The sequence below is a fragment of the Electrona antarctica genome (genome assembly GCF_951216825.1).
Source record: "Electrona antarctica genome assembly, chromosome: 2".
NCBI lineage: Eukaryota > Metazoa > Chordata > Actinopteri > Myctophiformes > Myctophidae > Electrona > Electrona antarctica.
In genome coordinates, this window is record NC_136807.1 from 23,486,484 (window position 1) to 23,500,807 (window position 14,324).

At 43.0% G+C, this 14,324-nt stretch overlaps 1 protein-coding gene across 3 annotated transcripts in view; it reads right to left on the reverse strand.

Moving 5' to 3' along the window:
• Positions 1 to 5,401: 5,401 nt before the first annotated feature.
• LOC306915613 (uncharacterized protein) overlaps positions 5,402 to 14,324 on the reverse strand; it is a 31,743-nt gene continuing 22,820 nt past the window's right edge. The window contains exons 2-7 of one of the 3 annotated variants that reach the window (XM_079493052.1): positions 10,478 to 10,628; positions 9,162 to 9,229; positions 8,838 to 8,947; positions 7,349 to 7,440; positions 6,598 to 6,725; positions 5,402 to 6,561 (exon numbers count right to left, since the gene is read on the reverse strand). In XM_079493052.1, the coding sequence (XP_079349178.1) occupies positions 6,253 to 6,561; positions 6,598 to 6,725; positions 7,349 to 7,440; positions 8,838 to 8,947; positions 9,162 to 9,229; positions 10,478 to 10,628 (858 nt within the window). In that variant the 3' untranslated portion in view covers positions 5,402 to 6,252. Of the gene's footprint in view, positions 6,726 to 7,348; positions 7,441 to 8,837; positions 8,948 to 9,161; positions 9,230 to 10,477; positions 10,629 to 14,324 lie in introns of all 3 variants that reach the window. The other 2 variants (XM_079493051.1, XM_079493050.1) reach the window with 2 other exon arrangements.

A 14,324-nucleotide genomic window follows, 5' to 3' on the forward strand; every position in this document is an offset into this window, starting at 1 on the left:
TGGTGGAGAACATCAGAACAGAGTGTTTGACACAGAGACTAACTACTGGCTGAGCACACCTTCTACACAGATTCTTCCAGAAAGACGCTGGTGGGATTCAGCCTTTGCCTACAATGGAGAGCTATACATATTTGGTGGTACGAAATGGAGTGAAGACATTGATAATAGTATTTGGAAATTCAGTCCAGAGACCTTCTCCTGGAAAGAGGTTAAGCCCAAGGTGAATGACTCATTTTGGATGAGTGAAGGCTGCTGTTGCATTTTGGGAGATCGTGTCATCATCTTTGGAGGATATAAAGGAGACACATGCAGTGATGACCTGTACATCTTAGACTTGAGTCCTAGTCTCAAGACACTATGCAAGCTAGCGGTTATTCAGTACAGTGTGGACATGTCTGAACTAGCACACAACATCAGGTGGGAACTAGCAGCCATGTCTGGTGGAGAATTGGAGGACTCAGCATAAAATACATATCTATTTTGTTCTATAGGTGAAGTATCTATAAAGCATTGGTCTTCAACAGGAAGTCCTCAGAGATACATACATCTACCAAAATATGTATTTTTTAATTTTGAAAATAGGCATTCATATTTTTGAGGGGCGCTAGCCCCTCCTATATACAGCTTTTCGTCCCGTCACGTCTCACATTTGCCATTGACAATGAAAGAAGAATTTACGTCATATGTGCCTGAAATTTGACGTAAATTTGTGGCAAGACAAACATTAAATGCCATTGACAATGAAAGGAAAATGTGCGTTATGTAGACGAGCAAATCGGCTAACCAATCACATGAAGTTGTCATCTTACTGTACATAATCATGGTGAAAAGATGAGTTTTTTTAAACATTGTATCATGGTTAAAAGACAATAACATAAGTTGACAAATTAATTCATGAAGAAGTATATTATTTTTTTATTGGCTGATGTACAACGGCAAGAGCATATAGAATATTTCACAATATTACGCCAGACTTCCCGGTCCTTCATTGCCATCCCCAGTTCCTGCTTACTGATGCCTGTATCAATCACAAGCTCATAACATTGTTCAGTTGTGATTCAATCAGAACAGTTTTGCTGATATTTGGTGCCATCTGTTGGCACAGATATGTAATGAGTTTGACTTGTGGAAGTCTCTACTCTCTAGACCTCAAATGTATGAAATGAATGAAGTAGATCATCTGATTATTAAAGAAACTCATATCTTGTGTAGAAAAGCGTCATCAATCTAGTCCAGTGGTTCTCAGAGTGGGGTCCGGGTTTCCAGGGGGTCCCCAATTAGATGATTGGTATGAGAGTGCACAAATGCAACAAAACAGGTCCATTTGGTTCTATTTGTACACTCTGTGGCCTAATTATGCATAGTAAACTAGGGATCCTTGAAATGAAAATAAAAAAATCACACCTGTGTGAAGTGAGGGGCGCTCTTATCATCGTACATCATCATGCATCATCTCATTCTGGCCAATCAGAATGCCTGTTGCCTGTTGCCACAAATTTACATCATATGAGACGTGTGGGGACAAGATGACGTACATTTTCCCTTTATTGTCAATGCCTTGTGTTGCGGACATTTTACGACATATTTGGCGGAAATTTGACCAAATTTCTCCTTTCATTGTCGATGGCAAATATGAGACGTGTGGGGACAAGATGACGTCAATTTTCCCTTCATTATCAATGGCATTTAATGTTTGTGCTGCGGACATTTTGTGGGGACAAAAGCTGTATATAGGAGGGACCCCTCAACAATTAAAAACAATTTTGAGAATCACTGACCCTCATCCTGTTCCCATGGATTGGATCCACCCATCTCCCCTGCACTCACTCAGTCTCTTTTTTTAAAGATTTGTTTTTTCTGCCTTTATTGATAGTTCAAGTGAAGATAGACAGGAAAGAGGGAGAGAGAAGGGGAGAGACATGCAGCAAAGGTCGTCATGAACGGGACTTGAACACACGATACTCTGTCAGGCCAGAGCCTATATGTGGCATACGCCTGGACCACTCGGCCAGCGGGCGCCTGGACCACTCGGCCAGCGGGCGCCCCACTGCGCCTGGACCACTCGGCCAGCGGGCGCCTGGACCACTCGGCCAGCGGGCGCCCCACTGCGCCTGGACCACTCGGCCAGCGGGCGCCCCACTCACTCAGTCTTGTGAATGAATAATCTCACCTGCCCTCACTCGGCCTGCTCTATATACCTGTATGTACTGCTGCCTGTCCAGGTCTGGTTTGGAGAAAACAGCAGTAATGGAGGACAGAGGGGGGAAATGAATGGGCGGCTAAAAACATGAAAGGGAGGAAAGAACAAAGGGAGCAGAGAAGCAAACAATTTGCATGGCATGATGCTTTTTATATCTTTATTATGGATAGCACAGGGCTGACAGGAAATGGGGAGAGAGAGATGGGGTGGGATGTCGCAGTTATGGGCAGTGCCAGTCCCCGATGCGCGGTACAGTTTTCTGCCCAGCTTTGGGGACTTTCACTTTCGCCCTATAGTTTTAGTCCACGTCCACGACGGACTGTGTCGAACAATGCGAATTTGGTTGAAGACTTTTTGGCCATTTTATTTTTGAAGTTTCAGTCTGAAACGGAAGCATGTGTGTTTCTGTACCAATCAGAGCGTCACATCTCTTCAGGCTATGGGACGTTAGCTCCGCTACATCCGTGCAGAATGTTTGTATATGTTTGCTACTATGTGGCTAATTTCTAACCTATAATGTTTTCAGATACATATTTTAGTGTGCTGAACTGCTGATTAACACAAAGACAGCCATTGCCATTAATCAACGTCAATTGATTGATTGAAAGGCAATTAATCAATGTTACACTTAACGCCTTTGGCGTAGTTCTACTGCAATTGGTCTTATATAGTGCTTTTGATTGATCAAGTCATAATGCTACTCACATTAGCGTCGGGTTGCTAGCTGGTGCTGTCAATAAGACAGGATCGCGCGATCATTATCATCGTGCACATAAACATCCACTCTATATGTTTCTTTCAATCGCCTGTATCTCCTATTCCTTGTCCCAGATGGCTTTTTTGGTCAAAACAAGGTTTATTCCACGGCCCAGAGCAGACTCTGTGTTGCATTCCATTAGACTCCATTAGACCCGACAGTAAACAAGGAAGAGATCTTGCATCGTCACACACCCTATCATAAGTTCATCACTTCCGGTCTGGAAATTTGGCTCTTCAAAATAAGAGCTGAACAGGGAAAAATGCTGGCGTGAATTATATCACAATTTAAATTTTATCAATAATATAAATTATAATTACATCAATAAATGCTAGTGGTGTTACGTTTAAAATGAGTAATACACTGTCTGGATGTCATCTTGAATGAGATTAAAAACAGAGTAGTCAAAATCAGCTGTGTTTGGACGGCCACATAGCATTGGGAATAAAACAGGTGAATGAAATCAACATTAACTTGTTACGTCATCACACAGCACGTTTTCGTTCAAAGGAAGTAATTCAAATTGGAGTTTTATGGAATTTTGATATAAAAAATCACAAAATAGGCTACAGATTTATTATCCACGGGCGGCAGTGGTTCAGGGGTAGAGTGGCCGGTAGATCAGCCGGATGGCAACAGTGAGGTTCCCTGCAGTTCGATCCTGGGCTCCCTCAGTGTCAAAGTGTCTTTGAGCAAGACGCTGAACTCCTAATTGCTCCCGATGTGCAGGTTGGTGCCTTGCATGGTTTCGTGCCATTTGTGTGTGAATGTAATGCACAATCTATGAAAAGCGCTATATAAATGCACCATTTTACCACTGTCGGGCGTCTGTGCAAACACAATTGTTTTCGAGGGAGGGTTCTATAGCATAATACAGTATACAACTAAAAAATATACATATCATTTTAAATAATAAAATAAAATAAATGGTAGGCTATCCTGACTAAAACTGTAAGAGAGATTAGGTGTGCATGGAAACAAAGTCATTTTTAAACACATGGCTCTTGTTTAATAATGACTTTTACTATATTGTATTGGAAATTCTGTGAAAGAGATTTACATGAATGACAATATACAGTATAGTCTCTCAATCCAGACAACTCTTCCACAATCTTCAAGTGCTACAGGGAGTCTGTAACTATATACACCTCGCAAAAGGTTGCATCGGGGAAACTGTTTGGTCGTCTGTTTGTCATTTCCGTTCAAGAAAACATATTTTAAAATATCTTTAAACTATATTTTCGAATTTCCATTTCTGCTAAGCTGCAGGCTAGATAGGCTTCGACTGCCTTGGTTTACTGTGGGATGTATTATTTACATGACTGCAAAGGCGTAGTATAAGTGGGGGAAGGTTGGACATCTGCTTTGGTTTCCACAGATGTTTTGTGCTTCCGTTCCACAGGCTGATACGGTAGGTGGAAGCATATCATTGCTGACGGGCAGAAATCTCTCATCTCCATATTTTAACTTTTTGTGTTTTTCTGTTTTCGTAAATTAACAGCCTACTTGATAACACTACACAAAAAAGCATACAAATATAGCATATCTACAGGCTCGAAACACAGCGAAACGCAGCGACAATCTGTTACTTTTGCTATTTTTTATCATTTGAATACTGAAAAGTAACAGTTTTGGAGATGTGTTTCCGACACGGCCGACAGAGACGATGTTATGGAAACAGTGTGAGAAAACAGCCTGTCTTGAGAGACTAATAACATAAAGAACAGTCCAGTACAGTGTCATTGCATCATTAATATGAGATGATATCAACAGATTTAGATGTGGAGGGTAATAATAGACCAATGGTTCTCAATTGGTAGGCGATCTCCGCCAGACCGGACGGTCGAAGGTCAGCAGATTATGTTTTCGCCCCGGTCCATCTGTCTTGTCTCTCCGTTTGTCTGTGAACAGCTAATCTCAGGCACCGCATTGCGTGGAACTTCTCACACACTCCCAGTAGGCTAAAGGCTCATACATACTCCAGTTTGGGGAGATAGGTTATCACCGTTTTAGGTGATGGCTTATCACCTAAAACGGTGATAACCTATCTCCCCAAACTGGAGTATGTATGAGCCTTAAGGAAGAACCTCTGCTCCAAAATGATCAAATCTGCATCCTTGTGGCTCTATAACAGGCCGCTTCATGTTTTGGCCTATAACTCTTTAGCCATACGTTGATTCCTTGGATCATGACATAACTCCACACCCCTTTGTGCCTTGCTGGCTACTCCAAAAACTCACACACATCAGTACGCATTATTTCAGTCATGTGATCAAGACGTATTGATATTGTCAGATTTTCCATATATTCCAATTGGCTATGATTTACTTCATTGAAAGTTTTCAGGCCCTATATGGTAGGTAGCCAACCCGACCTGGCAGAGATCTTTTCCAGTTTACTGTCAAATCATATCGATGTCATTTTAACTCAAAAAATGTGGACCCTTAAACATTGAGAAACAATAGTATATATTTACTCCCATATCGTGAACTTTGTTCAACATAACTCAGAGAGTTTTGATCGATGGTATTTGAAAAAACTATTTGTTTAATTTTGTTATTTAATGTTTTTTTATATATATAATATTTGCCTATTGGGTGGGGTTTTAAACACAGGACAATGTTTAGACAAGGACAGGACAATATTGAAATCCATTCATACAACAGTATTCATCAAATTCGTTCATATAACCTGGCACTCTGACGTAACCCCACCCACCTGGTGTTCCCAGCAAATTAAGACAAACATGAACAATGAATGTGAATACTAAGTGACTAATAGTAACCAATAGATCATATTATAAGAGGGTAATCATTAACAAATCATTAATAGATGAGATGAAGACGTTGAAATGCACAACTTCCAGTCAAACAAGTGAAGACAAAATGTGAGCAGTCAATGCTCACAGTCAGAGATCGAAGTTACTCCTCTCATCTCCTGCGGCCATAGCTGAATGGGTAGAGAGGCCGCCTGGGAATCACAAGGTCCAATGGTTCCATTCCTGGCCCGGTCTTTATGTCGAGGTGTCCACGAGCAAGACACTGTATCCCCGAGCGCTCATCAGAACCATCTGGAGCAGTCATCAGCGGGATGAAGCTGAAAATAGAATTTCTCCTGTCGGATGAACCAATCCTCTCCTCTCCTCTCCTCTCCTCTCCTCTCCTCTCCTCTCCTCTCCTCTCCTCTCCTCTCCTCTCCTCTCCTCTCCTCTCCTCTCCAACCCTCTCCAACCCTCTCCTCTCCTCTCCAACCCTCTCCTCCTATCTCCAACTCTCTCTTCTCCTCCCCTCTCCCCTCACTCTCTGACTATCAGCCCTACAGTCAGAAAGACTAAAACCAGTTGAAAAACGGTTGATCTCAAACTTGAAGCTGCATCAGACTTCATCATCACACTTATCCTCGTCATCTCCTTCTCTCTATTGGTCTCCATCTCTCTCTTCTTGTCGCTCTCTCCTGCCCTCTCTCCCTTTTTATTACTCGCTATTTGGTCTAATTCCTTCTCGGTGAGCTCCTGCTCCTCTCCTTCCGGTGCGGGGGGGTAGGGAGAGGTGGGGGGCTGTGTGCCAGGGGCACCAGGGTGAGGTGGAGGGGTGTTGGGAGAGGCCTCGGGGGATGACTCGGGCGTAGCGGGTGGGGGGGCCTCGGGGGATGACTCGGGCGTAGCGGGTGGGGGTGTCGCGGGCAGAGGAGTGACGCCCCCTTCATCGGTCACGGCATCGCCCTCATCGTCGTCGTCCTCGTCCTCGTCCTCTTCCACGCTGTCATCCACTGAAATGACATGAATTATGGAAGCAGTAATTTAGACAGAAAATCTTGATTTTGTTGTAGTCACAGTGTTTTGAATATAATTCCATTTAGTTTTAGTCATATTGTTGAAGCTCCTCAGTCTTGTGAGTATACTTTTTCTATTTTTACTGTAGTAATTTTTGGTCAACTGAAATGTTTTAGTTTACTAAATGGCCCACCATAAGATTTTTGTCAACTACTGTACTGTACTGTACAGTTGATCGACTATTTTAGAGACTAAAATGTATTTTACTCCACCAAAATGTATTTTCCTCGACTAAATTATGCCTGATTTATACTCAGATGTGTGCTGAAATATTGTCGGAGAGTGACACACCTGCAGTCCTGCACACAACTAAGCATAACATGACTTGTCTTAGTTCTACTGGATCTCTTCTATAGTCCCTCCCTAACATTTTAGATAGAGAGAGAGACAGAGACAAAGAAGAGAGAGAAAGTTCGAAAAAAAGGGTGTGCCTCAACAATGTGTCTTTGTGGAGTGCTAAAACCAAAACCCAGTTTGCACGTTTGTTTTATTGGCACACCACCGATAAATGTAACACTTTACGCGAGAGAGAGAGAGAGAGAGATAGAGTTAGTCATACCACAGAGATTGTTTTCACATTTCTGGAGGTTCTCAGGGCAGCTGGAACACCACTCCCCTTCTACATATGGCCTCTCATCATCAAAGTTCCCTCTGGACGGACGGACACACACACACACACGCACGCACGCACGCACGCACGCACGCACGCACGCACGCACGCACGCACGCACGCACGCACGCACGCACGCACGCACGCACGCACGCACGCACGCACGCACGCACGCACGCACACACACACACACACACACACACACACACACACACACACACACACACACATATTTATATTGGCCACATGACGTCTCACGTCATCATTTAGTGCCCTAAACAAAAGTCCATAGACTTGGCTGGCAAACATTTTTGTTAAAAGTGCTCTAAACAAACATTAATAGTCCATAGACTTGGTTGCCATATGACGTCATTTCAAAAGCCATGCATTAGAGCCCCTCAAAAAAGGAACAGACCTATAGAAGAGCCCTGAGGGACCCCAGTCAAATAGGGTTTAAGTTGTTCAATATGTCATGGTCACCTTTGACACGAGCTACAGTGAGAAATGATACATTTCTCCCACAAAGTGGGAGGAGAGAGAGGCCACGAGGGATTAAGATATTAGCTCTATAAATCTTTGAATCTGAAAAGAAGTCCTACCCAGTGCGGTACCCATTACCACAAATTACATCAGATATTACAATCAGTGGGTGCATTAATAAACGGGCGTGACCAACTCGGGAACGAGGCATGTTGGGAACAGAGTAATCTAGTAGGAAAGTGGCGACACTAGCGTTGACTCCCATTGTAGTAATGGAATGCGGAAGTGCTAATTCTATCTCAATGGGATAGTTCCAATGTTTGGAACTATAGCCCATAGCACCCCGCTTTGCGGCGAGATCAAAGCGTGTCGACACTCTCTTACTATATACTCTGGTCGAGAACAACGCACGTTGAGAATGCGTGCCACAACCATTTATGTGATACCCACATGTGACTAGCCTCGGTCCCAGCCTTACTCATCTGCGAAGAGAAAAGCCTGGTCACAACCTAAGGCAGAGACGCTATGGGCAGAAGTATCGGTCTGGAACATCCGTCGGATATATTTCCCCCGGATACGATATTTTTCCGACCGTTTCATTCACGGAGAATGTAAACTGATTTGTAAAGCATCAACGTCATTTCCTTGAGCGTTACTTCCGCCAACTTCCACCCCCAAAAAATGATAGCGCCTACAGCGTAGGTCTTTCCCAGTGTGACATGTCACTCTCTCATCTATATGACTCTGATGCTTCTAGGGCTCCTACTGGCTCTACTGAGTGAAGCCCCGCCCTTGCTGCCCTTCCAGCCAATAGCAATAGTTTCTGGTTGCTTTCCGGGCCAGAAGTTCCAAGATGGTAGATTTGAATTTGCCAAAAAAGTGGCTTTGAAATGGGTCAGTAAAACCCAATGGGTTCCCATAATATTTTTTTTTATTACAGTCTATGATTAATACTCACGCAGGATAGTAGTTGCAAACGAGGAAGTTTGCTCTCTCAAAGTCCAGGCCGTCCATTGTGTTACACAGATGCCAGGCACAGCCTACTCTGTGTGTGTCTGCCCACACCATCTGTAACACACACACACGCACATACACACGCATGCATGCACACACGCACTTGTACAATATGTATATAATTGTTGTCTGAATTTAAGATTGACTTATACTTAGTTGCATACCGGTGCTGCACAATGAAAATAGACAATCTACAAGTTCACAATGCATCAAGCTGCAATGCGTTGTGAACTTGTAGAACTTGCGTAAGTGTGTAAGTGTGTCTAACCTGTGTGTAGTGTCCACACATCTTGTCCTCTGGACAGCTGTTGTTGTTGTAATCATATACTAGATTCTCTGCAGGGTAAGACAGGAGATGACATCATTAATTCAAACCACAGATGACATCACAAGCCATGAGAAATATAAGTTTGATTAATCAAATCGTTAACACCCCAAATCCATATCTGATCTACAGATAGGGTAGCCATGTAAAGGTTACATAATATCTTGTGTTGTGTGCAGGGGACATCCCCATGCTGGCTTATGGTGGACATTTTTGTCAAAATATATATGCCTATAGTGTCATAGTAAACCAGTGTCACATTATAAATAAAGCATGGAAACTTGACATTCAGTAATTGGGTCTTATGATACAAAATCACACATGTGTGAACTGAGTGGTGCAACTCCCCTCTCCCCCTGCCTCTCTCTCTCTCTCTCTCTCTCTCTCTCTCTCTCTCTCTCTCTCTGTAATTAGCACTAGGCAACAGTGCAACACTATCTCTCTCTCTCTCTCTGTTTCTGGCACAACAGCGCCACTTTTGCCCCTACTGGTATTCATAGTCACATAGTCACACACATACATAGGTTAACACGGACATTGCCACATAGGTTAACACGGACAGTGCTGTTCCTTGGAGTGGTTGTACCACTCAAAAAAACAAACATATGGTGTGTAAAAAAGAATTTGCCACGGACAAGACCAAGTCTTTGCCATGGACAATGTGTACGGACATACTGTATTGATGAATCCTAGAGATCAGGTTTATTTATTGTTTTTTATATAACATTGCATTAGGTTATGTTATGTGTGGTAATGGTACATTAGCTTATGCAATGTATAGCTTAATGTTATCTTAGGTTAGTTAGTACTGTAGACTAGAATTAATTACGTCACGTTGCATTAGGTTACGTGGTTATTTGTTTCTCAGCTTGCACAACAGGCCTAAATCAGTTCTTCGTGACACTGGCCACGCCTATATCCTTGACCTTATTGAAAATATCATATCATTGTTCCCACCCCAGTATGGCCAATGTCAAGGTCATTTTATGTTGCCAATAAAGTCAAAGACAATGTGATTTAGGCCAATTTTAGGCCAAAACAATTTATTGGCTAAATCTGGAGCAGGTCAGTTACTCCAGAAATAATTTGCCCTAAGTCAGGTTTACACTTGCCTCAGTCGAAAATAAAAGCCTGTATTGTTACAAACATGTGGAAACGATGAAGAAATTAGTTTGTTTTGGTTCAGATTTTTCCTGTTAAATAATGACATGGGCCATTATTCTAAGAAGCTTAAGACAAGAGGTAGCAGTTGTACACACCGAAGAACCATTTCTCTAGAACCTCCCTGAGGTCCAGAGGACCGGTGTTGGCAAACAGGTTCTCTCCGGTCTCCTCCAGCTCTGGGTTGTGGTTCCAGACACACTTAGCAGCATAGCCCTCTGCTATCACCTTCAAACTGGGGTCCCATCTCTACACAGATGAGACAACCAACATATTAGACACATGGTTGAAATTAAAGTATTCACATTTCTAAGTAAAAGTATCAATACTGCAATGTAGAAATACTCTGTTAAAAGCAAAAATTCTGAATTCAAAATCTACTTGAGTAAAAGTAGAAATGTATTGGCATCAATATAATGATCTGGGGGTGATCAGGTGTGATCAATTGGCTAATTTGTGCCCTGTCCAGAGCCCGGGCAGAGGCTTTTGTGTCAGTGTGATGTCAGAACAGGCCAGCTCCATATGGAGACATAATTTGGGCCCTGTCCAGAGCCCGGGCAGAGGCTTTTGTGTCAGTGTGATGTCAGAACAGGCCAGCTCCATATGGAGACATCATTTGGGCCCTGTCCAGAGCCCGGGCAGAGGCTTTTGTGCTGGTTCTTTGTGCTGAACGGTGTATCCGGCGGACCCGACACCGAGAGCTGCACTCCCTGTGATGGTGTGGAACGCGTGTGTCAAATTTGAAGTCGGTGGGGCGAACGGTTCCCGAGTTACATGGATTACAGACGTACACACACGCACACGCACACGCACACGCGCACACACACACACACACACACACACACACACACACACACACACACACACACACACACACACACACACACACTTCTCACCCTATCTCTAAGGGTGATCACAGCTCATTTCGGCTGCTTGTTTCCACAACCTTATCGTTCGGTCATGACCCACACTTCATGACCATAGGTGAGAGTAGGAACGAAGATTGCTCAGTAGACAGAGAGCTTTACCTTCTGGCTCAACTCTGTTTTCGTCACAACAGTGCGGTACAGCGACTGCACCCCTGCCACTCCAATTCACCGGCTGATCTCCGTCCTCCCCTCACTTGTCAACAAGATACTTATAGGGCAATTTAACTAAATTGTTCAGGGGGCCACATTGTTAGAAACCCAAGGGCCTGAGGGCTGAGCTATTATTTTCATGTGTACACTTGACACAACGTGCTATATACCACATTTACACAACTTGTATTTAAGACGCTATCTTAAAATAGATGTAGACCTATTTGACAGTGTAGAATCATAACGCCTTCCTTATGCATTAACGATATTAGGCTTCTAGTCATCAGACAGGGGCTCTGAGCTCTGCTACACAGGTCTCCCACGCGGGAAGGGACACTAAAGCCAAACATCTTAACCACTAGCATAAAAGGGCTAGGCTATTGGCCTTCAAGCAGAGGCTGACACACTGAAACACAGCCTACTCTAGTACTCTGTACTCTCACGCACTTCAGTGTTGATGCTATAAAAGACATCATGAAATGGCTTTTTTTGCTAGCTGGCCAGCTAGCATATGTTATGCCTCAACCAACCACAATAGCAATATCATGATCATCCCGTCCCCTCGGGCTATGGGATCGATGAGACACGCACTAGCTCACCCAGCACAGCTGTTTTGTCTCTCATGAGAGACAGGGGCAGTGATGCTTGAGGCACAGTTATTGCCTGTTTTTCCACCTAAAACGTTTTCAGATACATATTTTAGTACACTGTTTATGTTTAAAACAAGCAATGCATGGTCCAGCCGTCATTGTGAATTAGATTTACAGACTAGCAGAACTCTATAATTGGAAACACCTGCGTTTGGAGGAACTATGGTGAATGGAATCATGACCCGGCCGTATTTATTCATAAGGGCTTTCTGATGTAATCACTGAGTGTGTTTGTGTTTGGCACTAAATGTGACCTTTATGGACTTTTGACATAAAAAAATACATAAACGTGGATTGGTGACTGATATACTCTAAAAGTGTGAAAAAACATATTTTATTTAATTTGGTTGTTAAGGTCAATGTTCGTTTACCTGTACCTGCACTCAACTTTGAATCATGGTTGCTATAGGATACAGCAAGTTCAGCAACACAAGCTATTGTGTAGCAAAACACCCTGACTCACTGCAGTGTGTGTGTGTGTGTGTGTGTGTGTGTGTGTGTGTGTGTGTGTGTGTGTGTGTGTGTGTGTGTGTGTGCGCGCACTACATGCGTGTGTTTATTAGTTTAGTCACTCGTGATTCTGCACAAACAATATTCTGGTGTCTCGTTCACATTCCTCTCTCTCTCTCTCTCTCTCTCTCTCTCTCTCTCTCTCTCTCTCTCTGTGTCTCTGTCTCTCTCTGTCTCTCTCTCAATGTGTTTCTTTCATTCCCTCTACTCTTGTTCCATCTCTCCTACCCAGTGTACTGTATTTAGTATTACTCTGTATGCTGTATGTACAGTATTACTCTGTATAGTGTAATATGTGTATTTTGTATTATTCTGTGTAAGTCCCCTCAGGCTGAGGTCTCCAAACATCTGGACAGCGTTACACCCTCAGACAATAGAAGGACCCTGAACCTGTCTGTGATCGCGCTCGCGAGTGCGTGCATGTGCTGTGCGTGCGACATATCCCCACTAAAATCCACAGCTCGTCCTGTCCTGTCCTGTCCTGTCCTGTCCTGTCCTGTCCTGTCCTGTCCTGTCCTGTCCTGTCCTGTCCTGTCCTGTCCTGTCCTGTCCTGTCCTGTCCTGTGTTATCTGCCCTGCCTAATTGTCAGGGTCATTTCAATTCTTTCATCAACCAATGACGATTGAACTATCACAACTATCACACAACTATGCATGAAATGTAATGGCTGCTGATTTGGGATATCCTACAGTTCGGCTTTTGACAATCGAGCCAGAAATAGGTACATCTGATTCATGATCAATGTGGAGGCCTTAAAAACACATTGTTTTCTCTTGTCCAGTTCCAGGCTTTGAGTAATGAAAGTTGCCTTCTTCCACACAGCGTATGTGGTGTGTTTTGCAATTTTCAACTGACGTGATTTTTTTGGCTGTGTACGATAGTTTCAAATATGATCACGATAATTTTACATTTCCTATCTGGCAACACGCCTGTGCCGTTTGTTCCCCTGCCTGGACCTAATTGGTCACTAATTGTTCATTAAAACCCCTTTTAAAAGCATTGACTCACCCTGCTTTTGGGTCCAAAACATCTTAAACCCACACATTTTCAAGACAGTAGTTTTCAAAGTGGGTTCCAGAGACCCTCAGGATTCCTTATGTTCCCTATTCTGGGGAGAAATTCCCCGGCAACAGGGTGTTTTGGTGTATAGGGCATAGCAGTGGGAAATTGGCCATTCCTTTTTTCCCATAGAGATTTACAAAATTATTTATATCAATTATTTTAAGCCTAGAATCAAGCCATCCAAGATCCTGGTGAATCATGGCCATAAAACATTTAATCCTGTGGAAAAAAATAGAATTTAATATTTAATTATATGATATACTACATTTAATAAATACCCTTAGTTTAACGATTTATTTTTCTTTTCTTCACAGAATCAAAGGTTTAATGGTCATGATTCAACAGGATCCTGGATGGCTTGATTCTGGGCTTAATATATATATTTTTCTGGAGATTTTGTAGGGATTTTCCAGTATTTCTCAACAGTGGACCGGCTGATCTCTTTGAGTGTGTCCAGGTCTGTTGGAGCAGAGTTATGAGATGTGATGTAACACCACCAGCCTCCATGTAACTCTATACTATATCATCACTGCATGCCGGGCGGAAACCTCCTATCTCCATATTCTAACTTTGTGGTGTTTTTGTCCGTAAATTAACGCCCTACTTGAAGTAGCGCAGCGTTTCGAGCTTGTAGATCTGCTAC